We start from the raw sequence: 26,588 nt of genomic DNA, 5'->3' as shown, positions 1-26,588 counted from the left end.
TCATACTTTTCTTAGATGTATATTTTAATTTAGATCAGACATTTTATTTTAGATATTCAGATTATATATTATGTTTTAGTTTAGATAATTAATTCTCAACCCTGGCTGCAAATTACAGTCACCAGGAAAGCATGTGAAACAACAATAACAATGGCTAAGTGCTAACCTGTGTAAACTATGTAAGAATTGTAAGAATTTACTTTTAAAACATTACCAATGCCAGGTGTTTCTTGTTTTTTCTTGTTTTTTGTTTGTTTTGTTTTTTTTTTTTTAGACAGGGTCTTACTCTGTCACCCAAGCAGGAATGCAGTGGTACGATTATTGAGGCTCATTGTAGCCTCAACCTCCTATGCTCAAGCGATCCTCCTGCCTCAGCCTCCTGAGTAGCTGGAACCACAGGCACATGCCACCATGCTCAGCTAATTTTTATATATATTTTTTAGAGATGAAGGTCTCACTTTGTTGCCCAGCCTGGTTTGAACTCCTGGCCTCAAGCAGTACTCCTGCCTTGGCCTCCCAAAATGTTGGGATTACAGGTGTGAGCCACTGCACTGAGTCTAGTTTTGTGTGTGTGTGTGTGTGTGTGTGTGTGTGTGTGTGTGTGAGACGGAGTTTCGCTCTTGTTACCCAGGCTGGAGTGCAGTGGCGTGATCTCGGATCACTGCAACCTCCGCCTCCTGGGTTCAGGCAATTCTCCTGCCTCAGCCTTCTGAGTAGCTGGGATTACAGGCATGCGCCACCATGCCCAGCTAATTTTTTGTATTTTTAGTAGAGACGGGGTTTCACCATGTTGACCAGGATGGTCTCGATCTCTTGACCTTGTGATCCACCCGCCTCGGCCTCCCAAAGTGCTGGGATTACAGGCTTGAGCCACTGCGCCTGGTCTTTTTGTTGTTGTTGTTGTTTTTTTAACCCCAGATGATTTTAATATGGATCTAGGGTGAGAATCATTGATTGAGGTTATGTTAGTCAGTATTTGGATCTTAGTACTGGATCAATGTAACTATTATATATGTAATTTATCTTACCTTATATACTTTATTAATAATAAAATACCCATAATTTTAAGGTGGTGGTAGTAGTTGCAATAGTAGTCATACTTATAGTAGCAACAGTAGTAGGAAAAATGTGAACAAATCCATTAAAAGAATGCCCTATAGATGGAGCAGAATGAAATCGTGGCACACACACAGAGAACAGAAGTCTCTATCTTATATTTTATAGGACAGGGAATTTAGGAATCAAGCAGAGTGCATAAAGAAAAGGATTATTTGGGACCTGGAAAGTCGCTGCTACCTTGATCCTCCTGCAGTGGTCAGGTAAGAAGAGGAAGGAAGTATGTTTAATCCACAAAGGCTTATAAGTGGGAAGAAATGTTACTTTTGTTAATTTTATTTATATTTGAGTTAAGGTGATTTTCAATTGAGACTTTCTTATTTATCACATCTCTATGTTAGAGTGATGTTGTGTTCATCTACTAATAATGGAAACACCCAGTGATGGTGGTTTAACCAAAGTGAGTGCTTATTCCTCTTTTATATAAAAGAAGTCCAGCTGCACCTGGTGTCTCATGCCTATGATGCCAGCACTTTGAGAGGCTGAAGCAGGTTCAAGACCAGCCTGGGCAACAAAGCAAGACCCTGGCTCTACACACACACACATACACACCGTTTGGTGCAGATATGCACCTGTAGGCTTAGCTACTTGTGAGGATGAGGTGGTAGGATTGATTGAGCCCAGGAGGGTGAGGCTGCAGTGAGCTGTGATTTTACCACTGCACTCTAGCCTGGGCAATGGAGTGATACCTTTTCTCTTAAAAAAAAAAGAAAGAAAAAAAAAAAACAACAACAAAACAAAACAAAACAAAAATGCTGGGCATAGTGGCTTATGCCTGTAATCCCAGCACTTTGGGAGGCCAAGGCGGGTGGATCACCTGAGGTCGAGAGTTTGAGGCCAGCCTGACCAACATGGAGAAATGCCATCTCTACTAAAGATACAAAATTAGCCAGGTATGGTGACGCATGCCTGTAATCTCAGCTACTTGGGAGGCTGAGGCAGGAAAATCGCTTGATCCCAGGAGCTGGAGGTTGCAACGAGCCAAGATCACGCCATTGCACTCCAGCCTGGCCAACAAGAGAGAAACTCCATCTCAAAAAAAAAAAAAAAAAAAAAAAAAGGCAGCTGGGTGCAGTGGCTCACACCTGTAATCCCAGCACTTTGGGAGGCCAAGACGGGTGGATCATGAGGCCAAGAGATCAAGACCATCCTGGCCAACATTGTGAAACCTTGTCTCTACTAACAATACAAAAAAATAGCTGGGTATGGTGGCATGCGCCTATAGTCCCAGCTACTTTGGAAGCTGAGGCAGGATAATCACTTGAACCCGAGAGGCAGAGGTTGCAGTGAGCCAAGATTGTGCTACTGCACTCCAGCCTGGCGACAGAGCAAGACTCCTTTCCCCCACCCCCAAAAAAGTCCAGAACTGGTATGTATGATGCTTATACAGTGTTATTAGATATCCAGGCTCCAGGATCTTTCTTTTTTGCTACACCTTCTTTAGTATGTGACTTCATCCACAGGGTTGTCTTAGGGTCCAAAGCTGGCTGCTGGAGCTCCAGCTTGCAGACTCACATTTCTGGCAGAAATTTGGAAGAGGAGAATGATTATGCATAAAAAAAGGACACATGCTGGCTGTCTTAAACCCTCTTGTGTAACCTTCCTGGAATCTGGCAACTTCTGTTTATATCTCATTAGCCAACCTCTGGATGCAAGAAGGCTAGACAATGAAGTATTTTAAGCCGGGCGCGGTGGCTCAAACCTGTAATCCCAGCACTTTGGGAGGCTGAGGCGGGTGGATCACGAGGTCAAGAGATCGAGACCATCCTGGTCAACATGGTGAAACCCCGTCTCTACTAAAAATACAAAAAATTAGCTGGGCATGGTGGCACGTGCCTGTAATCCCAGCTACTCAGGAGGCTGAGGCAGGAGAATTGCCTGAACCCAGGAGGCGGAGGTTGCGGTGAACCGAGATCGCGCCGAGCCGAGATCGCGCCATTGCACTCCGGCCTGGGTAACAAGAGTGAAACTCCGTCTCAAAATAAATAAATAAATAAATAAATAAATAAATAAATAAATAAATAAATAAAGTATTTTAGTTGAACCATTGTCACCCAGTCTAAATCAAGATTTAAGTACTAAAGAACAGATATGCTGATATTGTGTAGGTAACTATCAGTCTTGGTCACACTGACCTGGTCATTAGGTAGAGATGAGAATTGGGGGATTATCAATCTATATGCAATCTGAATGAACAACTCTGACTTTAAAAAAAGAATAGTCTGGTTTTTTTAGAGTATCTTTAGATTTATAGAAAAATTGAGCAGAAAAAATGAGCAGATATTTTAGAGTTTTTATATACCCCTGGTCCCCCACTTGGTCATGGTATATAATTAATTATTTTTGCACATTGTTAGTTGGATTTGCTAATATTTTGTTGAGGATACATTGTTGCCATTATTACTTTGAACAAATAGTTATTGGATCTATTAAGAATGAAAAACATGAAAAAATTTATTTTACCTTCATTTATAACATTTCCTGATGCTCCTTTTTATGTTGATACAAGTTTCTGACTCATGTCATTTTCCTTCTCTCTTAGAGAAGGAAACTTATAGCATTTCTTGTAAGGCACATCTCCTTGCCAGAAACTCCTCTAATTTTTGTTTGTTCTAAAAAGAGTTTATTTCTCTTCACTTTTGAAGGGCAATTTTAGTAGGTACAGAATTCTAAGTTGGTGGGTTTTTCTTTCACAGCTTTGAATATTTTTCTCTATTCTCTTCTTCCTTCATGGTTTCTGAAGAGAAGTCCAGTGTATTTCTAATACTTGTTCCTCTATAGGTAAAGTGTTTTTTCCTCTGGCTTTTTTTAAGATTTTCTTTTTTGTAGTTTGAAAATGATATGCCTAGATAAAGTTTTTTGTTTGTTTGTTTTTGTACTTAGTCTACTTGGTATTCTCTGAGATTTCTGGATCTGTGGTTTGGTGTCTGTAATTAATTTTGGAAAATTCTCAGCTATTATTACTTAAAATATTTCTTGCTTTTTTTTCCTTTTTTTTTTTTTTTTTTTTGAGATGGAATCTTGCTCTGTTGCCAAGGCTGGAGTGCAGTGGCGTGATCTTGGCTCACTACAACCTCCACCTCCCGGATTCAGGTGATTCTCCTGCCTGAGCCTCCCTGAGTAGCTGGGATTACAGGCGCCCACCACAATTCGCCGCTAATTTTTGTATTTTTAGGAGAGACGGGGTTTCACCATGTTGGCCAGGCTGGTTTCGTACTGCTGACCTCAGGTGATCCACCTGCCTTGGCCTCCCAAAGTTCTGGGATTACAGGCGTGAGCCACCACGCCTGGCCTACTTCAAATATTTCTTCTGCTCTTTTCTTTCTTATCTTTCTGTTATGCCTAGTTACACCTTTTGTAGTTGTTCCACAAGTCTTGGATATTCTGTTATGATTTTTTTTTCCTTTGCATTTCAGTTTGGGGCATTTCTATTCACATATAACCACATTCACTGATTTTTTTTTTCCTTAGCAATGTCTAGTCAGCTGATAAGCCCATCAAGTGAATTATTCATTTTTGTTTGTGTTTTTGATATCTAGCATTTCCTTTTGTTTCTTTCTTAGAGTTTCCATCTCTGCTAACATTACCTATCTGTTCTTGCATGTTACCTACTTTTTTCGTAAGAGTCTTTAACATAATCATAGTTACTTTAAATTTCCTTTCTGATAATTCTAAAATCTATGTTGTATCCTAGTCCAGTTCTTATGCTAGCTTTGGCTATTTGGACTGTATTTTTTCTTGCCTTATAGCATTCTTCATAGCTTTTTAATTTGAAAGCTAGACATTATGTATAGGTTAATAGGAATTGGGGTAACTAGTATTTTTAGTGTGAAGTTTTATGTTAATCTGGTTAGAAGATGGGTTGTGTTTCTTGTTTGTTATAGTTTTAAGTGCCAGAGGCTTCAGTTTCCTTTTCCTCCCCCCACCTCCCCTGTTATCTTTGGATTTGTCCAAGAACTTCTCTAATAGAGTGGTTTGTAGCCCTCTCAGTTGTAATTCATTGCTATTATGTTGAAACTCTGTTGATGTGGTGGCACATTGTTGGGAGGGGAGTATTCTATAACCTGTGATTAAGTCTCAGTAAATAGGTTTGGGTCCTTGGGCTGTGACTTTCAGAAGTGTTTCATAATCTTTTTTTCTCCTATCCTTATGGAAGCGAGACAGGTTGGAGTTGTCTAAATTCCCTTCCCTGAGATCAGATAAGGATCTGGTAAGGTAGTTTACCTTAAAGGCCAACCCTTTGATAGGAAGTACACTGTGCCCATATTTCAAAATGGTTACTTTTCTTCTCTCCCTGCCTGAAATATGAGGGTATTTTTCTTCCATCTTCACTGTGAGAACTTGGTGAGGCTCCTGGATTTAAAACTTACGTTAAGTGTGGGAACCCTTAACAGTGGGCCCCCTGGAGTTTTTAACTTCCATCTAGTCCACTTAACTTCCATTCTGCCTATAGCAATTTGTCAAAATTACCATTAAACTGTATCTACCAGTTACTGGCACCACTGGCTTCTGCTGTCTTTAAGCTGATCGCAGCTGTGATCCTCTGTATTTTCCTGTCTCCCTCAATTTTAGGATGGCAGTTTTTGCCTTCTGACCTCAGTTCTATGATGGATCTGAGAAATGTTGTTTATTTCCATTTGATCAACATTTTTCTTGTAAGGACAGGAGGGATTACTTCAAAGCTGGAAACTGGACACTATTTTCACAGTAGAAATAAACAATTTTATACCATTTGTAAACTTGTCTCATTATTTCTATAGAATAAATCACTAGAAGTGGAATTTATAGTCAAAGACTATGGATTTTTTTAAGGTTTTTAAATTTATGTTCCTAAATTGCTCTAAGAATGTTCAATTTGCCTCTGCTAGCAGTTGAGCAGAATTATATTTGGAATGTTATAGATATGGGAAAGTTTTAAAAACCACCAAACTAATAAGCTTCTTTTTTTTTTTTTTTTTTTTTTTGAGTCAGGGTCTCACTCTTTAGCCCAGGTGAGAGTGCAGTGGCACGATCACAGCTCACTGCAGACTTGACCTCTTAGGTTCAAGCTATCCTCCCACTTCAGCCTCCCCAAATAGCTGAGACCACAGGTATTTGCTGCCATGCCCAGCTAATTTTCTTTCTTTCTTTTTTTTTTTTTTTTGTATATTTTGTAGAGATGGAATTTTGCCATGTTGCCCAGACTGGTCTTGAACAGCTAGACTCAGACCATCTTCCTGCCTCAGCCTCTCAAAGTGCTGACATTTACAGACATGAGCGACTGAGCCCGGCCCCCCAATTTTTATATGTGTATATTCTATATTACTTTCTGAAAGAGAATATTTCCATTTAACCTAAATTAAACTGACTTTAATTTTGCATGTAATGCTAATGGATTGATTCTTGATTTGCAGTTTTCAGAAGCGAATTGCCGATTGCCGGCTTTGGCCTGTAGAGATCACAAGAGTTCCTCTGATTACTGTATCCAAAGGGAAAGCTGGCAAAACTGAAAAGGTAAATATGGCCCCTCAGAAATATTTATATAAGAAATGTAGAATCAGACCCAACCTGTTATTCTGCTTCAATTCTGATACCAAAGAGAAAATGTGAACTAATATAGCTGTTTTCCTTAAGGTGACTGGCTCATCCTGATTTGCCCTGAACTTCATTTGTTTTAGCACTGAAAGTCTCATTCCCAGGAAACTCCTCTGTCCTGGGAAAACCAAGATTATTGGCCACCCTAGTTCCCCATTGTTCACTAAAAACTCTCTAGCTCTCTAGGCTTTATTACCAGATACCCTATTTCTCTTTTGCCCTTCACAATAGTTTTACCAAAGGTTAAACTTACCTACTTAAAATGTTTAAGCCTGCTAATTAGTGTAATAGGGATCTTAGATATACTACTATTTTGAAAAGGTACAGCTTTGATGAGCCTAGTACATATTATCTATTGTTTTACCTGTGCGTGTCTGGTCTTTTCTGCTTGTTCATAAACTCCTGGAGGGTAGAAGTCATGTCATAGACTGATTTGTATTATCCACGATACCTAGCATGATGTATGGCAAATAGCAGATACTTAATAAGTATCTGAATTGTTTGGCTGACTTTAAACATAGGCTTTTTGCATAATAAAAATGCTACTACTGTATACTCATTTCTCCATTTGTAGTATATTATAAGTATTGGCTAACTTTCCTTAGATTGCTAACCTATATGTTATCACATGAACATATGACTTTTAAATCTAGTTGCTAATTATTATTATAATAGGTGAAATCAAAGAGATTACTTTTATGCTTGGAATTAAATGTGTTTTCTTTCACAAAACTAATTTTTTCCCTATAAAAATTTTCCACGGCAAACAATACAACCATTAAAAATGCTGTTAATATATTTATTAACGCATTTTTCATCTTTGCAATGAGAATTTAGATGAGATCAAATATGGTAAATACAGGACAGGAGACTTATTCATCTGCCTTCATCCATAGTAGATAGTGCTAATCAATCAAGGCACTCTATGCCTTTGAACCCTGATAAATACAAAGAATTTTTCTCAACCAACCATACTAAAACACCTCCACCAATTAATGACAATTGAGACATAAGTTAAAGCCTATTTGTCATCACTGGTCCAGATAATTTGTAAGGCCCCTTTTATTTGTATGAGTCTGTGAACTAAAGCTAAAAGCCATAGCTTTTGATTTTTTATAAGTTTTTTGTTATTGTTATTATTGTTGCTTTTTATAAAGCTTTACTTTCTCCTAAGAAGCCACATGGTGAAATTGACTTTTTGTTTGATATATATTATCAATTAATTTGTGTATTATTTAATTAATTTGATATTTTCTGAGGTTCTTTTTAACTTGATACAAGTGTCTGCTTGTGTCAACTACTGCTTTTACTGTTAACACTGTTTGTATGCATTATCTCAGTGATCATCATATTATCAAACCCATTTTGAAGATAAAGAAGGCCCAAAATGTCTTATGGTACTGGCCCAAAGTCACATAACTGGCTAAGTGGCAGAGTTAGTTTCTAAAACTAGGCCTTTGAAGTGCTAAGTCAGAGCTCCATACCTTATACTATATTGCTTATAGCACTAATAACTCTCTGTTTTTATTCCTTTAGACTGATGAAGAAGGTCAGCTTTCGTTTCATGGTGTGGCTTATGTTAATATGGTCCCATTATTGTATCCAGGTGTGAAGAGAATTCGGGGAGCTTTTCACGTTTACCCTTACCTAGACAATGTAGTCCATGAAAAGGTAAGAAAAAATTGCATAAAAAGCATCCTGGTAATTTATATATTTGTTTTCTTGCATCTTTAGCATATATGTCGTTGCAATTGATATTTAGAACCGGTTGGTATACTAGGATATTAAATATATAGCTTTTTTTTTTTTGGAGACGGAGTTTTGCTCTTGTTACCCAGGCTGGAGTGCAATGGCGCGATCTCGGCTCACCGCACCCTCCGCCTCCTGGGTTCAAGCAGTTCTTCTGCCTCAGCCTCCTGAGTAGCTGGGACTATAGGCGTGCGCCACTGTGCCAGATAATTTTTGTATTTTTAGTAAAGATGGGGTTTCACCATGTTGACCAAGATGGTCTCGATCTCTTGACCTCGTGATCCACCTGCCTCGGCCTCCCATAGAGCTGGGATTATAGGCATGAGCCATGGCGCCCGACCGTATATGGCTTTATAGTCATTCTGCATTGGACCTTAAAAAATTTAGGACAATGAAAAGGCAAAAACTGAAAACAACCTAAATATCTATCAACAGGTGAACAGAGAACACAGAAAACAAATTGTTTGGTTCCTCTGTACAATGGAATACTATTCAGCAATAAAAAGGAATGAACTAATGATACATGCAACAGCATGGATGAATCTCAAATGCATTGTGCTAAAAGAAAGAAGGCAGACAAAAGAGAAAAGAGAGTATTTTTTTTTGTTTTAAAGAGATATGGGTCTCACTTTCGAGTGCAGTGGCACAATCTTAGCTCACTACTGCCTCAAATTCCTGTGCTCAAGGGATCCTCCTACCTCAGCCTTTTGAGTAGCTGGGACTACACCACTGTGCTTGGCTATTTAAAAAAATGTATTTTTATAGAGACAGGGTCTTGGAAAGTACATTCTATGTAATTACATTTATATGCAATTCTGATAAAGTAATTTATCTATATTGATAAAAAGCAGATTAATGGTTACCTGGGAACAGCGATAAAAGGAGGGATGGATTCCAAAGGAATGAGAGGAAAATATTAGGGATGATGGAAATGATGGTTATCTTGATTGTGGTGATGGCTTCATAGGTATACACATGTCAAAATTGATGAAATTGTATACTTTAAATATGTTTGGTTTATTTTTATTGTATTTTAATTTTACCTCAATAAATTTGAATACAAAACTTTTAGCATAAGTGTTGTGGCTGGGTTTGATTTCTCACACCTGTAATCCCAGCACTGTGGGTGGTAGAAGTAGGCAGATTGCCTGAGGCTAAGGGTTTGAGACTAGCCTGGCCAACATGACAAAACCCCATCTCTACTAAAAATACAAAAATTTGCAGAGCCTGGTGCCTGTAGGCAGAGGTTGCAGTGAGCCAAAATTGTACCTCTGTACACCACCCTGGGTGACAGAGCAAGACTCTCTCAAAAAGTATATATAAGAAAAAGAAAACAAAGTCTGTTGTGTTAAGTATGGAAAAACTGAAATCCATGTGGTAATTAATGAACTAAATTTTTTTTCCCCATTTTTAGGTGTTAAAATGTTAAAATCATATATATGTATTCAAGCAAAAAGGCAGTTTTATCATGTTGCTTCCCAGGAGAAAGTGAGGCTTTGTAAAACACACAACAATAACAAAAATGTGCTATTATGTCACTGTTATTAGGACAACTATTTTTCAACAATAAATTCATGAAAACCCCATCATTCTAGCTGTAGATGAATAGTAAACTGTTTCTACAACAGTATCTTTTGAACTAGAAGCCACATTTATAGGAATTCATTTACTTATTTACTTATTTAATTTTATTTTTTTTGAGATGGAGTTTCACTCTTGTTGCCCAAGCTGGAGTACAAGCATGATCTTGGCTCACTGCAACCTCCACCTCCTGGGTTCAAGTGATTCTCCTGCCTCGGCCTCCTGAGTAGCTGGGATTATAGGCATGCACCACCACACTCAGCTAATTTATTGTATTTTTAGTAGAAACAGGGTTTTACCGCGTTAGCCAGGCTGATTGTGAACTCCTGGCCTCAGGTGATCTGCCTGCCCGTCTCAGCCTCCCCAAGTGCTAGGATTACAGGTGTTGAGCCATTGTGCCCAGTCGGGAATTTGTTTTAAGGACATAATTTAATAAGTTCAAAAATCTCATATTCATGAAACTTTTTGAAACCTATAATAGCAAAAACTAAAATAAGGTTAAATGTTTACTAATAGAGGAAGGCTTAGTACATCATAGTAAATAAAAATGATGAAATGTATAGCCATTAAAAAGGATAATTATTAATGCTTTATAGGCCTGGTGTCATGGCTCATGCATGTAATCCCAGCACTTTGGGAGGCTGAGGCAGGTGGATTACAAGGTCAAGAGATCGAGACCATCCTGGCCAACATGGTGAAACCCAGTCTGTATTGAAAATACAAAAATTAGCTGAATGTGATGGCGCGCACCTGTAGTCCCAGCTATTCAGGAGGCTGAGGGAGGAGAATCGCTTGAACCAGGAGGTGGAGGTTGCAGTGAATGGAGATGGCAACTCTGCACTTCAGCCTGGTGACAGAACGAGACTCCATCTCAAAAAAAGAGAAAAGGATTATTAATGCTTTATAGATAGTTAAATAGGAAAGAAGGCTGGACATGGCGGCTCACACCTGTAATCCCAGCACTTCAGGAGACTGAAGTGGGAGGATCAGTTGAGCCAGGAATTCAAGACAAGCCAGGGCAACATGGTGGGACCCCATCTCTACAAAATTGTTTTGTAAATTAGCAGAGTATGGTGGCACATGCCTATAGTCTTAGCAACTCCAGATGCTGAGGTAGGAGGATTGATTGAGCCCAGAAGGTCAAGGCTGCAGCAAGCTGTGAACATGCCTGAGTGACAGAGTGACACCCTGTCTCAAAAAAAATTAAAAATAAAAAAAAAATGACAGAGAAGAATGCAAAAGTGTTACATATAACATAGATCAAAATAAATTTCAAATGAATTTATTAAAATAAGTTAAATGTGGCCAGGTGCGGTGGCTCACACCTGTAATCCTAACACTGTGGGAGGCTGAAGCAGGCAGATCACAAGGTCAGGAGATCAAGACCATCCTGGCCAACATGGTGAAACCTCGTCTCTTACTAAAAATACAAAAATTAGCTGGGTGTGGTGGCACATGCCTGTAATCCCAGCTACTTGGGAGGCTGAGGCAGGAGAATGGCTTGAACCAGGGAGTTGGGAGGTTGCAGTGAACTGAGATCGTGCCACTGCACTCTAGCCTGGAGATAGAGTGAGACTCTGTCTCAACAACAAAAAAAAAAAAAAAAAAAAAAAGAAAGAAAGAAAAAGAAAAGTTAAATGTGAAGACTATAAAAATGAGTATTAATTAAAGATACAAATTAAGAGAAAATTTTCTAGGCTTGAAAGCAATGAAAAGTATAAAAGAAAGTATTTTGTTTACCAAAAACGTGAAGTTTCTATATATAAAATAATCTTCATATACAAAATTGCAATGTAACTGAAGACCTAGGGAAAATATTTGAATACACATCAGAAAGATAGCTACTATTTCTGAAATATAGTAATTTCCTGAAAGATAGCTACTATCCCTGAAATACAGTAGTTTTTTTCAATCTAGAAGACTAACAAATTTTATGCAAAGCACATGAAATAGTAGTTCACAAAAGAAGTGCCAGTGGCCAATAGATCTAAGAAGAGACATCTGGCCTTACTTATTAATCAAGGAATTACAAATTTAAATAACAATAGTTATCATTTTACTTAAAAATCTTGAAAATTCTTTAAAATATGATAATGTCCATTGGTGGCAAAGGTATGATAATGTTATAGAACCAAACCGATGTCTGCTCACCTGATGCAGTAAAACCATGTATCTGCACCAGGATTTGCCGTGATAGAAATAAAGGTTTTCCTTGCAGGATGCCAAGCAAGGAGGACCAGGCAGCTAAATTTTCAAATCCTGACTTCCCTGTGGCTTGCAGGCAATGATTTTTTAAAGGCAGAGGTAACTTTCAGGAAAGCAGAAGCTACAGGCAAAATCATAAATCAATACATGCAAGTTACACATTGGTTTAAGCTTAAAAGGGCAGGATATGTTGAAGCAGGGGTGGGGGTTGCAAGTGGTAGGTAGATTCAAAGATTTTCTGATTTGCAATTGTTTTTTTTTTTTTTTTTTTTTTTTGAGACGGAGTTTCGCCCTTGTTACCCAGGCTGGAGTGCAATGGCGCGATCTCGGCTCACCGCAACCTCTGCCTCCTGGGTTCAGGCAATTCTCCTGCCTCAGCCTCCTGAGTAGCTGGGATTACAGGCACGTGCCACCATGCCCAGCTAATTTTTTGCACTTTTAGTAGAGACGGGGTTTCACCATGTTGACCAGGATGGTCTCGATCTCTCGACCTCGTGATCCACCCGCCTCGGCCTCCCAAAGTGCTGGGATTACAGGCTTGAGCCACTGCGCCCGGCGTGATTTGCAATTGTTAAGGAAGAGAGGCTTTGTTTAAAAATTTGGGGTCAGTAGAAAAATGTTAACTGGCTAGAGGGAGTGACTTTCTCCAAGCACCCCAGGAAAAAATTTAGAACAAAGGACCATATAGTTCAGTCTTCCCTTTCGCCTTATCTGGGGTCTGATCCATTCAGCTGATCTGAGTGCAGTGCTGACTAATCCTGTCAGTGGTTCCTCAGTGGGGTCTGAGACTCAGAAAGACAACTCAGGGACATATATTAAGATGTTATATTTAGTTTCTATAAAGCAAACAGCTCTTGAACTTTAACTTCCTTGGCTATTGTTTTTGGCTACTATTACCTTCTTGTTTAAGTTACTTATTTATTTCTGGTGCTAGCTAGGTGCCTAGAATTTCTTTTGAAGGAACTTCAGAATTTTTCATTATTTCCATGCCTCGGGGGCACAGGCCTCTAAAAAGAGGATTCTTGCTCCATCTCTGTAAAACAACTTTCATTCACTGCTAGTAAAAGCATAAATTGGTAAAAACTTTTTGCAAAAATATTTATTGTCCATATGTATTCAGAAGCTTGAAATACTTATATCCTTTCCAACAGGACTTCTACTTCTAGGAAACTATTTCAAGGGAATAATTGGAAGTGTATCCAAACCTTTCTATATGAAGATACTCTTGGTGAATCTGAGGGAAATAATGTATCATAATAGAAAAGTTATGAGCTTTGATAACCCACTGAGGCAGCCTAGAATTTGAATTCTGGAACTGCCATTTACTAGCTGGATGACTTCAGGCAAGTGACTAAATTTGTCTCACCTTTACTGTATTCATCAGTAAAATGGAGGCAATACTTGTTTCCTAGAATTGTTTTACCTATTAAATGGGATGAAATATATAAAGCACTTGGAATGTAGTTGGCACACAGAAAATTTTAGCTATCACTTTTATTATACACATATGATAGGGGAATTTTCTGCATATATTAAAAATTACCCTCATGAAAAATTTTAAAACGTGAGAGAATGCATATCGTAGTCTGTTAAATGAAAATCAAAATATAAATTTGATTACATTTTTCACAATAATTAAAATATATAGAGAGAACATTAAAAAGGAAGTATCTCTGGCTATGGCCAAGTGAGAGGAGGTTGACAAATCATTTCCCCACAAAAGCAACCATAAAGCTGGACAAATTGACAAAAAGCCATTTCACCATCCTTGAAATGGACCAAAAGCATCAATAAGCTGAGAAGTACTAATGCATGAAAAGCTAAGGAGTTTGAGGCCTTCTTGCCTAGGGCTTTTCTACCTTCCCCACTCTCGTCTTTACTCAAGAATACATGAAAGAATGATCTAGTGGGGGACTCTCATCTTTACTCAAGAATACATGAAAGAATGATCTAGTGGGAGTGAGCTGAATGCCAAACCCCATCCCTACTCTATCTCATTACAATCATGATGGAAGGCAAAGGGGAAGCAGGCATGTCACAAGGTGAGAGAAAGAGCATGAAAGAGGGGAGGGTGGTACCAGATTATGTTTAACAAGCAGATCTCTTGTAACTAACAGAGTGAGAACTCATTCCTGCAAGGATAGCACCAAGCCATTTATGAGGGATCTACCCCATGACCCTAACACCTCCCACCAGGCCCTACCTACAACATTAGGGATCACATTTCTTTTCTTTTTTCTTTCTTTCTTCCTTTTTTTTTTTTTTTTTTGAGACATGGTTTTCTCACTCTGCCCACCCACTGGAGGGGGATCACATTTCAATATGAGCTTTCTAGGGGATAAAGATCCAAACTATATCAAAATGGCAATGTCGGTGGAAGGCAACCAACAAACTTGTAATGAGAGTCCCAAGAGGGAAGAGTATAAAGACATAATAATGTCTGCAAATATCCCACATTTGATGAAAGCATTAATTTACAGATCCAAGGAGTTCAGAAAATTTCAGTTAGGATCAGCATGCAGAGACCCCAAATTTACATATTTTATGTAGTCAAGTGAACGAGAGAGACAAAGAGAACATGACGAATGCAACAAGAGAAAAACAACTCATCACCTACAGGGGAGAATCAATAGGGTTAATTGCTGATTTTTCATCTGAAACAATGGAAGCCATAAAGCAATGGAATAACATATGTGAAATTCTGAATGAAACACATACACACACACACACACACACACACACACACACACACACACAGCGCCAACCAAAAACAAAGGTAGGGCTGGGCACAGTGGCTCACACCTGTAATCCCAGCACTTTCAGAGGTAGAAGTGGGTGGATCACCTGAGGTCAGGAGTTTGAGACCAGCCTGGCCAACATGATGAGACTCTGTATCTACTGCAAATACAAAAATTACCCAGGTGTGGTGGTGCATGCCTATAATCCCAACAGCTAGAGAGGCTGAGGCAGGAGAATTGCTGAGGCAGAAGGTTACAGTGAGCCAAGATTGCACCACTGCACTCCAGCCTGGATGACAGAGTAAGACTCTGTCTCATTTAAAAAAAAAGGCAAAATAAAGACATCTTCAGATAAATGCTGAAAGAATTTGTTGCTAGGAAACTTACCTTGCAAGAAATACTAAAACAAGGCTTTCAGCTTGAAAGGAAATGACACCAGTTGCTAACTTGAATCCATAAGAAGAAATGAGGATTACTTTAAATGGTTAAATATAAGTTAATATAAAGGAGTTTAGAAATATAACTTTTTCATTTTTACTCTTCACCTCTTTAGAAGACATGATTGGACATATAGATATAATTTATATTATAATAGCGTGAAGGAGGATAGAATGGAGCTATAGTGGAGCCAAGTTTCTGTATTTTACCAAAATTAAGTTAGTATTGATGTGAAATAGACTGTGATTAGTTAGGATGTATATTGTAATCCCTAAGTAACCACTAAGAAAATTGTGTATACATATAGATAGGTACATATATATATATGTGTATGTGTATAGTATTATATATATATTTATGTATATATCATATATATTTATCTCAACAAAGGAATTAAATGGGTTATCACAAATATTTATTTAACGTAAGATAGTTAAAAGAAGGACAGAACAACAACAACAACAAAACAGATGATAAGTAGAAAACAAATAGCATGGAAAATAAAAATCCAAGTATTTCAAAACAATAATATGTAAGTGGTCTAAACACACTGATAAAAGGATAGAAATTATTAAATTGGATTTACAAAAAAATCAAGATTCAATTATATGCTATTTAAAGTAGACACACCTTAGATTCAAATACACAAAAGGTTGAAGTAAAAAAGTACAAAAGATACACTATGCAAACAAAAATATAATAGCTGACTAACTACAATAATGCCAGACAAAATAGTTTTTAAAACTAGAAATACATATTACCGAAGACATAGTGGCATGTCACAATGATTAAAGCATCAATTCATTAGGAAGACAGGGCAATTATAAGTGTATACGCAACTAACAATACAACACAATCACCTCATAATACTTGAAGCAAAACTCAACAGAATTGAAAGGAGAAATAGTCAATTTGGCAATAATATTTAGAAATTTCAGTATTCTACTCTCAATACTTGAAAAGACAACTGTATAGAAAAATCTGGCTAGGCACAGTGGCTCAAGCCTGTAATCCCAGGACTTTGGAAGGCTGAAATGGGTAGATTGCTTGAGCTCAGAAGTTGGAGACCAGCCAGCAAAATGGCAAAACCCCATCTTTACAGAAAAATACAAAAATTAGTTGGGTGTGTTTGTACATGCCTGTAGTTCCACTGCTTGGGAGGCTGAGGTGAGTGGACCACATGAGCCCAGCAGGTAGTCAAGGCTGCAGTGAGCCATGATCATGCTACTGCACTCCAGCTTAAGTGACAAGAGTGATACCCTGTCTCAAAAAAACAAAAACAAGAATATCTATGGTAAATAAAAACTTGCCATACAATCCAACAAATCATTTCCAGGAATTTCTAAGAGAAAAGAAAACTGTATTCACACGAAGACCTATATGTGAATGGGTTTTTGTTGTTGTTGTTGTTGTTTTGTTTTGTTTTGTTTTTGAGACAGAGTCTTACACTGTCGCCAGGCTGGAGTGCAGTGGCGTGATCTTAGCTCACTGAAACCTCCACCTCCTGGGTTCAAGCAATTCCCCTGCCTCAGCCTCCTGAGTAACTGGGACTACAGGCACATGCCACCACGCCTGGCTAATTTTTATTTTTTTTTTTGGATTTTAGTAGAGAGATGGGGTTTCACCATACTGGCCAGGATGGTCTTGATCTCCTGACCTCATGATCTGCCTGCTTTGGCCTCCCAAAGTACTGGGATTACAGGCGTGAACCACCATGCCCGGCCATATGTAAATGTTTATTGCAGAATTATTTATAATAGCTAAAAGCTCACAATAATCCAAATGTCTGCAGATAAACAAAATGTGGTATATCTAAACAAGGGAATACTGTTTTGCAGTGAAAAGGAATGAACTACTAATGGTGTAAAATTCCCAAATCACTGAATCGTGCACTTTATTTTTTATTTATTTATTTATTTTTTTTGAGACGGAGTTTCACTCTTGTTACCCAGGCTGGAGTGCAATGGCGCGATCTCGGCTCACCGCAACCTCCGCCTCCTGGGTTCAGGCAATTCTCCTGTCTCAGCCTCCTGAGTAGCTGGAATTACAGGCACGTGCCACCATGCCCAGCCAATTTTTTGCACCTTTAGTAGAGACGGGGTTTCACCATGTTGACCAGGATGGTCTCGATCTCTTGACCTCGTGATCCACCCGCCTCGGCCTCCCAAAGTGCTGGGATTACAGGCTTGAGCCACCGCGCCCGGCTTGAATCGTGCACTTTAAATGGGTAACTTATATAAATGTGAGTATTGATAAAGCTGGGTTTTGTTTTGTTTTGCGATGGGTCTCTGTCACCAGGCTAGAGTGCAGTGGTACTATCATAGCTCACTGCAGCCTTGAACTACTGGGCTCAAGTGATCCTCTACCTTACCCTCCTGAGTAACTGGAACTGTAGGCATATGCTACCACATCCACCTAATTAATATTTTTTTTAAGAGACAGAAGCTCATTGCGTTTCCCAGGCTGGTGTCAAACTCCTGGGGTCAAGCGATTGACCCCCCTTGCCTTGATCTCCCAAAGTACTGGGATTACAGGTGTGAGCCACTGTGCCCAACCTGTTTTCTAAAAAAGTAGTAAACTTGGATCAGGTGCAGTGGTTCATACCTGTAGCCCCAGCACTTCGAGGGGCTGAGGTGGACAGACCATTGAGGCCAGAAGTTTGAAACAAGCCTGGGCAACATGGTGAGACCTCATCTCTACAAAAAATACAAAAATTAGCTGGGGTGGTGATGTGTGCCTATAGTCCCAGTTACTCTGGAAGCTGAGGTAGGCTGATGGCTTGAGCCCAGAAGGCAGAGGTTGCAGTGAACTGTGATTGTGCCACTGCACTCCAGTCTAGGTGACAGCGTGAGACTCTGCCTCAAATAAATAAATAACTAAAATAATAAATAAAAAAGTAATGAACCAACTGATAGATGCTATAGCATGGATGAACCTCAAAAACATGCTAAGTGAAAGAAGGCAGATGGAAAAGACTGTATTTTATGATACCACTTATATGAAATGCTCTTATTATAGAACATACCCCAGAGATGTTAAAATTTGAGAAAGCTTATGTCTTTGAATCAATGAAATACAGTATTTATCACAAAGGTGGTAGGATTGTGAGTGATTTTTAGAATTTACAATTAACATTGTTGGATTGTTTGTTCAAACAGCTTTATTGAGGTAAAATTGACAAATAAACTGCATATATTTAAATTGTACAATTTTAAAGTTTTGACGTATCTGTACATCTGTGGAACTATCACCACCATCAAGATAATGAAGGTACACGCATTAGCTCCCAAAGTTTTTTGTGTCTTCTATTATTCCTTTGCCCACTTCTGTCCACTCCTTCCCCTCTAGCCTGGCCTCCTTTGGTCTGTTTTTTTTCATTCAACATAAATTATTTTCAGAATCATCCATGTTGTCTAATTTAAAAATCATTTATTTAAAAAGATAATTTTTAGGGAAAAAATTGTTATACAATCCTTTTCTAGTGATTTATCTATACAGGTATTGATCGACTTACAACCTATGTAACTTATGACCATTCGACTTTACGACCACAATCACTAGCCACTACTGCTCTGCGTCTGGCAGTGCAAACGTTGCCCAGCTGGGCCTACGACAGTGTGGACCAACTTCCGGCAGCACTACCATCTCCACATGCACCATTTCAACTGTACATGTAGCCTACTCAACTTACAACCAAATCGTGTTACGACTGTTCCGCGTTCCCAACCGTGGTCGTAAGTCGAGCACTACCTGTAGTTTGAATTTTTCCATACAAAGGTTTTGCTTTGAACTTTTTAAACTTGCCTTATCCTTCCAATTATAACTGCTAGGTCATGGTAACTAAATAGATACTATTTCTTGTATAGAAGTGAATTCAACCTCTTAATGTTAATTAATTAATTAATTTTTAAAAAATGGAGTCTTGCTCTATCACCCAGGCTGCAGTACACCATCTCAGGTCTTTGTAACCTCTGCCTCCCAGGTTCAAGTGATTCTCCTGCCTCAGGCCTGTGCCACCACACCCGGCTAATTTTTGTATTTTTAGTAGAGACAGGTTATCACCATGTTGGCCAGGCTAGTCTCAAACTTCTGATCTCAAGTGATCCGTCTGGCTCGGTCTCCTAAAGTGCTGGGATTACAGATGTGAGCCACTGCACCCAGGCTTTTTTTTTCTTTTTGACAGGATCTCGTTCTGTAGCCCAGGCTGGAATGTAGTGATACAGTCAGTCATGGTTCACTGCAGCCTTGACTGCTTGGGCTCAAGCGATTCTCCCACCTCAGTCTCCCCAGTAGCTAGGACTACAGGCATGTGCCACCAGACTTTGCTGATTTTTTTTGTTTGTTTTTATAGAGATAAAGTCTCACTATTTTGCCTAAGCTGGTCTCAAACTACTAAGCTCACATAGTCCTCCTGCCAAAGTGCCTGGATTACAGGTGTGAGCCACCATGTCCAGCCTAATTTGAAATTCTTTGTCAAAGATTAAAAGCATTCTGATTATAAGAGTTATGATACACCAGAATGAAGCCAGGTTGTAAGGTGTCCTCTAAATCCTTTAAATGATAGAGTAGGCAACTAACTTTCTGTGGTGATTTTACCTGTTCTAAAAGAGGGAAATACAATGAATTGTTTCAGGTTCCTTCTCTCTCTAATGTTAAATGCTGAAATTGTTTGGAAAACTAAATAATAAAAAAAAAAATGGCTTTCTTTGAAGTTTGTCTCATGTATTGCTTTTGTTTTTTTGTTTTTCAGACCAAGTGTTTATTCAGCTTGTTTCGGGATCTTGGCCATCACTTGATTCATAATAATAAAATAGGAGGAATTATTTCTCCACTGTCCAAGCCAGCTGTTCCTAAGAATCTGAAAGAAGATAAACCAGTGAAAGAAAAAGATATAGATGGAAGGCTGAGGCCTGGGGATATGGTAGGTTGTTGAGAAGGTGATGATTTTGCTTGTTAGTTTACATTCCAGAGGCTTCACTGATTTCTCACTTGGTGACTTATATCAATGTTAGTTTGCATTTTTAAAAAAATTTTACTTTAGGTTCTGGGATACATATGCAGAATGTGCAGGTTTGTTACATAGGTATACATGTGCTATGGTGGTTTGCTGTACCTATCAACCTGTCATCTAGATTTTAAGCCCTGCATACATTAGATGTTTGTCCTAATGCTTTCCATCCCCTTGCCCCTCACCCCCAACAGACCCTGGTATGTGATGTTCCCCTCCCTGTGTCCATGTGTTTTCATTGTTCATTTGCCACTTAATGAGAACATGCAGTGTTTGGTTTTCTGTTCCTGTGTTAGTTTGCTGAGAATGATGGTTTCCAGCTTCATCCATGTCCCTGCAGAAGACGTGAGCTCATTATTTTTTATGACTGCAGTTAGTTTGCATTTTGATGCAATGTAGAGATCATTGTTCTTGTCATTATGAAGACCGTGTAGGAATTCAGTTTTTGAGGTATGTTCATTTTCTTTCAGCAGGCACCTAGTATAAAATCTCAGAGCTCAGATACTCCTTTGGAAGGTGAACCCCCTCTAAGTCACAATCCTGAAGGACAGGTAACTATGCATGAAGTTTGGAAAACTAAGATTAAGTTAACCAGACCTGTATTAAGCAAGTATTTTCATTGGAAAATGCTCAGGGCAGGATGTTAGTTATCATCCTGTATTTGTCCATGACCAATTTATTACTTTGGGCAAATTTCTCTGTCTTGTTGAAACTCTGTAAAATAAACTGATACCGGGTTAATTATAAGGTCCTTTCCAGCCGGGCATGGTGGCTCACGCCTATATTCCCAGCACTTTGGGAGGCCGAGGCGGGTGGATCACGAGGTCAAGAGATCGAGACCATCCTGGTCAACAAGGTGAAACCCCATCTCTACTAAAAATATAAAAATTAGCTGGGCATGGTGGCATGTGCCTGTATTCCCAGCTACTCTGAAGGCTGAGGCAGGAGAATTGCTTGAACCCAGGAGGTGGAGGTTGTGGTGAGCTGAGATCGCGCCATTGCACTCCAGCCTGGGTAACAAGAGCGAAACTCCATCTCAAAAAAAAAAAAAAAAAAAAGTCCTTTCCAGCATTAAAATTTTATACCTTTTATTAATTCTACTATGTTAAACATTATAAGGGATGCAAAGATGTATCATCTGCAGCATTTATTCGTCTGCCTTCAGGAAACTCAGCATCTGGCAGGAGAAACAGACAAGTACATAACTAACCATAGTATATAATTTTGATGAGTGCTGTAATAGAAGTACAAATAAAAGTTCTGTATGGGCTCTGAGGAGACAAAGATTAGGATGGGGCAGTCTAAGGGAAGGCTTCATGAAGGAGGTGATATCCATACTAAGTAATGAAAGATGAAGAGACTTGTTTGCCAGATGAAGATGGAGGGAGAGGCATTTCAGAGCTAGGGAACAACTAGAGAGAGAACAACACAGAGAATATGCAAGAGCAGAATTTATAGTGTGTCAGTTAATTACAGTGTATGGTATACAGAGTAGTTAAAGGAGAGATTTTATAAAGAGGTAGGAAAGACAAGAGAGGCTGAATCGGGTAATGGAAAGACTTGAAAAAGTCTTTAAAAGTCTTTAAAACTTCTTTAAAAGTTTGGACTTTATTGCATAGCTGATGAGGGATTCTGGAAACTCTTCTTTGAGATTCACACCAAAGGTTTTGAAGTCACGTAGAAATAAGACCTCATGTGTGTTTCAGGAATTCTTGCAAGGGTGTAAAAAAAAGAGACTGGCTGGGCGCGGTGGCTCACGCCTGCAATCCCAGCACTTTGGGAGGCCCAGGCGGGTGGATCACGAGGTCAAGAGATCGAGGCCATCCTGGTCAACATGGTGAAACCCCGTCTCTACTAAAAATACAAAAAATTAGCTGGGCATGGTGGCACGTGCCTGTAATCCCAGCTACTCGGGAGGCTGAGGCAGGAGAATTGCCTGAACCCAGGAAGCGGAGGTTGCGGTGAGCCGAGATTGCGCCATTGCACTCCAGCCTGGGTAACAAGAGCGAAACTGTCTCAAAAAAAAAAAAAAAGAGAGAGACTGAAGGTAGGGCAGGACTGCAGGCTTTTCTTATAGTATAGATGAGTGTTGACAGTTTTATTTAGGGCAGAGGTTGTAGTAAAGAAAGTCAGAAACCTGCAGAGGCAAGGAGTTAGCAATTGGGAAGCTTTGGGGGTACTGATGAAGAAAAGTTAAAGATAACTCAAGTTGCAAGCCTCACTTTTGGGAAGGATGGCAACACCACTAAGAGAAAAGTAAAAAAAGAGACTGACATTGGGGAAATAATAAATTCAAGTTTGGACATGTTGTATTTAGGATACTGGCAAAAATCTGGGTATATTTCTAGCAGTTGGAGTTGGTAGCTTGTAGTGAAGAGACTGTAAGTAAAAATATAAGAAGGAAGAGAATATTTCTGCAGGAGCCACCTGAAAGAAGGTTGCTGGAAGAAAGAATAGCATTCATGTAAAACAGATCCTGGGAAAGTATTGTGAAGCCCTGTTTATATAGTTATATATGGAGTTTTCTCACTTAATATATTGTGAGCATCATCTTATATTAGTAAATTTTTCATAAATTTTTTTTCTGGAAATAATTCATAAAAAAAAACAATGCCTTTACAGCAATACATAGAAGCAAGGACATACATTGTGTTAGAAATTCAGCTGGACAAAGCCTTGGTTCCAAAGCGAATGCCAGAGGAGCTAGCCAGAAGGTATGTAGCTATGGTGGTTATACTAGTTTTATACAATTTGGGTGTAAATAAGAGGAAGTCAGAGTGTTCCCATGGTTGTAATTTACCTTGGGCTAAGCAGGAGTTATCTGGTTTTGTTCTATATGAAGTTTTTTGTTGTTGTTGTTATTGTTGTTACCTTATCACAAAAGCATTGTATGCTCATTATAAAAATTTTTAGGGCTTTTCCTCCCTGGCTGTTGAAGGATAAGCCGCCATCATGAACAACATCAGTAACTATCCGCACTAGAAAATTCGTGACCAACTGACTACTTCAGAGGAAACAAATGGTCATTGATGTCCTTCACCCCAGGAAGGCAACAGTACCTAAGACAGAAATTCGGGAAAAACTAGCCAAAATGTACAAGACCACACCGGATGTCATCTTTGGATTCAGAACTCATTTTGGTGGTGGCAAGACAACTAACTTTGGCATGATTTATGATTCCCTGGATTATGCAAAGAAAAATGAACCCAAACATAGACTTGCAAGACATGGCCTGTATGAGAAGAAAAAGACCTCAAGAAAGCAACGAAAGGAACTCAAGAACAGAATGAAGAAAGTCAGGGGGACTGCAAAGGCCAATGTTGGTGCTGGCAAAAAGTGAGCTGGAGATTGGATCACAGCCGAAGGAGTAAAGGTGCTGCAATGATGTTATCTATGGCCATTGTGGATTTTTCACGAGAAGCTTAATAAACTAAAAACTTTCATATGAAAAAAAAATTTTTTTTTAGGAAGCTGGGTGACGTGGTTCACGCCTATAATCCTAGCACTTTGGGAGGCCAAGGCAGGCGGATTCCCTGAGCTCAGGAGTTCAAAACCAGCCTAGGCAACACGGTGAAATCCCGTCTCTACTAAAATACAAAAATTAGCCAGGTATGACAGCATGCACCTGTAATCCCAGTTACTCAGAAGGCTGAGGCAAGAGAATTGCTTGAACCCGGAGGCGGAGGTTGTAGTGAGCCTAGATCACAGCACTGCACTCCAGCCTGGAAAACGGAGCAAGACTCTGACTCTAAAAAAAAAAAAAAAAAAAAAAAAAAAAAAAAAAAAAAAATTTATGAAATAGGGATGAACAAGAAAGTATATAAAAATACCCAAGCCAGGGCTGGGCGCGGTGGCTCAAGCCTGTAATCCAAGCACTTTGGGAGGCCGAGGTGGGTGGATCACGAGGTCAAGAGATCGAGACCATCCTGGTCAACATGGTGAAACCCCATCTCTACTAAAAATACAAAAAAATTAGCTGGGCATGGTGGCACATGCCTGTAATCCCAGCTACTCAGGAGGCTGAGGCAGGAGAATTGCCTGAACACAGGAGGCGGAGGTTGTGGTGAGCCGAGATCGTGCCATTGCACTCCAGCCTGGGTAACAAGCGTGAAACTCTGTCTCAAAAAAAACAAAAACAAAAAAAAAAACACCCAAGCCAGGTGTGGTAGCTCATTCATGTAATCCCAGCACTTTGGGAGGCTGAGGCAAGAGGATCACTTGAGCCCAGGAGTTTGAGACCAGCTTGGGCAACATAGTGAGACCCCATCTCTATAAAGAATTTTAAGAATTAAGTTAAAATTTAAAAAATTAAAATATTAAAACATCCAGATCTCTATTCACCTAATGATAACCTTGGTATTGTTATCCTTCTGGAGTTATTTTAAAGCCCCCCCATATTACACATAAACACACTCATGTTACATATACATATATGTAATTTTTAAAAACTGTCTATATTGTACCATAGTGCTTTGCTTGTGGGTTACTAGGAAATTGTGCATTCATCTGGGTTATTCAACTTCTTGGCATACAGTTGTTCATAGTATTCTCTAATACTTCTTTTTATCCCTGTAAAATTGATAGTAATGTTTCCACTTTCATTTCTGATTTTAGTAAGTTGTCTTCTCTCTTTTCTTAGTCAATCTTGCTAAAGATTTGTCAATCTTATTGATCTTTTCAGAAAACCAACTTTTAAATCTTATTGATTTTCTCTATTATTTTTCCATTCTCTAATTTGTTTCTACTCTAATCTTCATTCTTCCCTTATTATGTCTTCTGCTAGCTTTACACATAGCGTACACACCTTTTGCTCGTTCCTTAAGGTATATAGTTTTGTTATTGATTTTGAGTTTTCTTCTTCTTTAATGTATGTGTTGAAAATTATGTATTTCCCTCTGAATACTGCTTCACTACATTTCGTAAGTTTTTTTTTTTTTTTTGAGACGGAGTTTCGCTCTTGTTACCCAGGCTGGAGTGCAATGGCGCGATCTCGGCTCACCGCAACCTCTGCCTCCTGGGTTCAGGCAATTCTCCTGCCTCAGCCTCCTGAGTAGCTGGGATTACAGGCACGCGCCACCATGCCCAGCTAATTTTTTTGTATTTTTAGTAGAGACGGGGTTTCACCACGTTGACCAGGATGGTCTCGATCTCTTGACCTCGTGATCCACCCGCCTGGGCCTCCCAAAGTGCTGGGATTACAGGCTTGAGCCACCGCGCCCGGCTACATTTCGTAAGTTTTTATTTGGTTTTTGTTTTCATTTGTCTAAAGGTTTTTTAAAAATTTCCCTTCTGATTTCTTCTTTGACTCATTGGTTGTGTGTGTTTCTTAATTTTCTTATTTCAATTACTTAATATTCTTATTTTCTTAATTTTCAGTCCTCTTTCTGTTACTGAGTTTTAGTTTTATTTCACTATGATCAAAAAATATGCTTCATATGATTTCAATCTTTTTTTTTTTGAGACAGAGTTTTGTTCTTGTTGCCCAGGCTGGAGTGTAATGGTGCGATCTTGGCTCACTGCAACCTCCACCTCTCAGGTTCAGGCAATTCTCCTGCCTCAGCCTCCCAAATAGTTGGATTATTGGCATGCACCACCATGCCTGGCTAATTTTGTATTTTTAGTAGAGACAGGGTTTCTCCATGTTGGTCAGGCTGTTGAACTCCTAACCTCAGGTGATCCACCCGCCTCGGCCTTCCAAAGTGCTGGGATTACAGGTGTGAGCCACCATACCCAGCCATGATTTCAGTCTTTTAAAATTTATTTATATTTATTTTGTGGCCTGACATATGGTCTGTCCTGCAGAATGGTCTACATGCACTTGAGAACAATGTGTAATCTGTTGTTATTGGGTAGAATGTTCTATATATGTCTTTTGGGTCTAATTGGTTTATAGGGTTGTTCAAATCCTTTCATTTCTTTCTGTTTTTTGAGATGGATTCTTTCTCTGTTGCCCAGGCTGGAGTGCAGTGGCATGATCTTGGCTCACTGCAATCTCTGCCTCCTGAGTCCAAGCAATTCTCCTGCCTCAGCCTCCCAAGTAGCTGGGACTATAGGAGCACACCACCATACCCGGTTAATTTTTTTTGTTTTGTATTTTCATACAGATGGGGTTTCACTGTGTTGCCCAGGCTGTTCTTGAACTCCTGAGCTCAGGCAATCCACCCACCTTGGCCTCCCAA

At 39.2% G+C, this 26,588-nt stretch overlaps 1 protein-coding gene and 1 pseudogene across 4 annotated transcripts in view; both read left to right on the top strand.

Moving 5' to 3' along the window:
• Nucleotides 1–26,588, top strand: part of CFAP70 (cilia and flagella associated protein 70) — a 118,782-nt gene that overhangs the window by 28,506 nt on the left and 63,688 nt on the right. For 3 of the 4 annotated variants that reach the window (XM_074382383.1, XM_074382385.1, XM_074382384.1), the window contains exons 8-13: nucleotides 1,225–1,319; nucleotides 6,510–6,609; nucleotides 8,227–8,361; nucleotides 20,152–20,322; nucleotides 20,880–20,960; nucleotides 23,032–23,123. In XM_074382383.1, coding sequence (XP_074238484.1) covers nucleotides 1,225–1,319; nucleotides 6,510–6,609; nucleotides 8,227–8,361; nucleotides 20,152–20,322; nucleotides 20,880–20,960; nucleotides 23,032–23,123 — 674 coding nt within the window. The remainder of the gene's footprint in view (nucleotides 1–1,224; nucleotides 1,320–6,509; nucleotides 6,610–8,226; nucleotides 8,362–20,151; nucleotides 20,323–20,879; nucleotides 20,961–23,031; nucleotides 23,124–26,588) is intronic. The other variant, XM_074382382.1, reaches the window with a different exon arrangement.
• Nucleotides 23,134–23,831, top strand: LOC104653177 (small ribosomal subunit protein eS24 pseudogene; annotated as a pseudogene).

Source organism: Saimiri boliviensis, chromosome 12 (assembly GCF_048565385.1).
Source record: "Saimiri boliviensis isolate mSaiBol1 chromosome 12, mSaiBol1.pri, whole genome shotgun sequence".
In the NCBI taxonomy this organism is placed as follows: Eukaryota; Metazoa; Chordata; class Mammalia; order Primates; family Cebidae; genus Saimiri; species Saimiri boliviensis.
The sequence above is the reverse complement of the archived record's forward strand: the minus strand, read 5'-3'. Positions and strand labels throughout refer to the sequence as shown.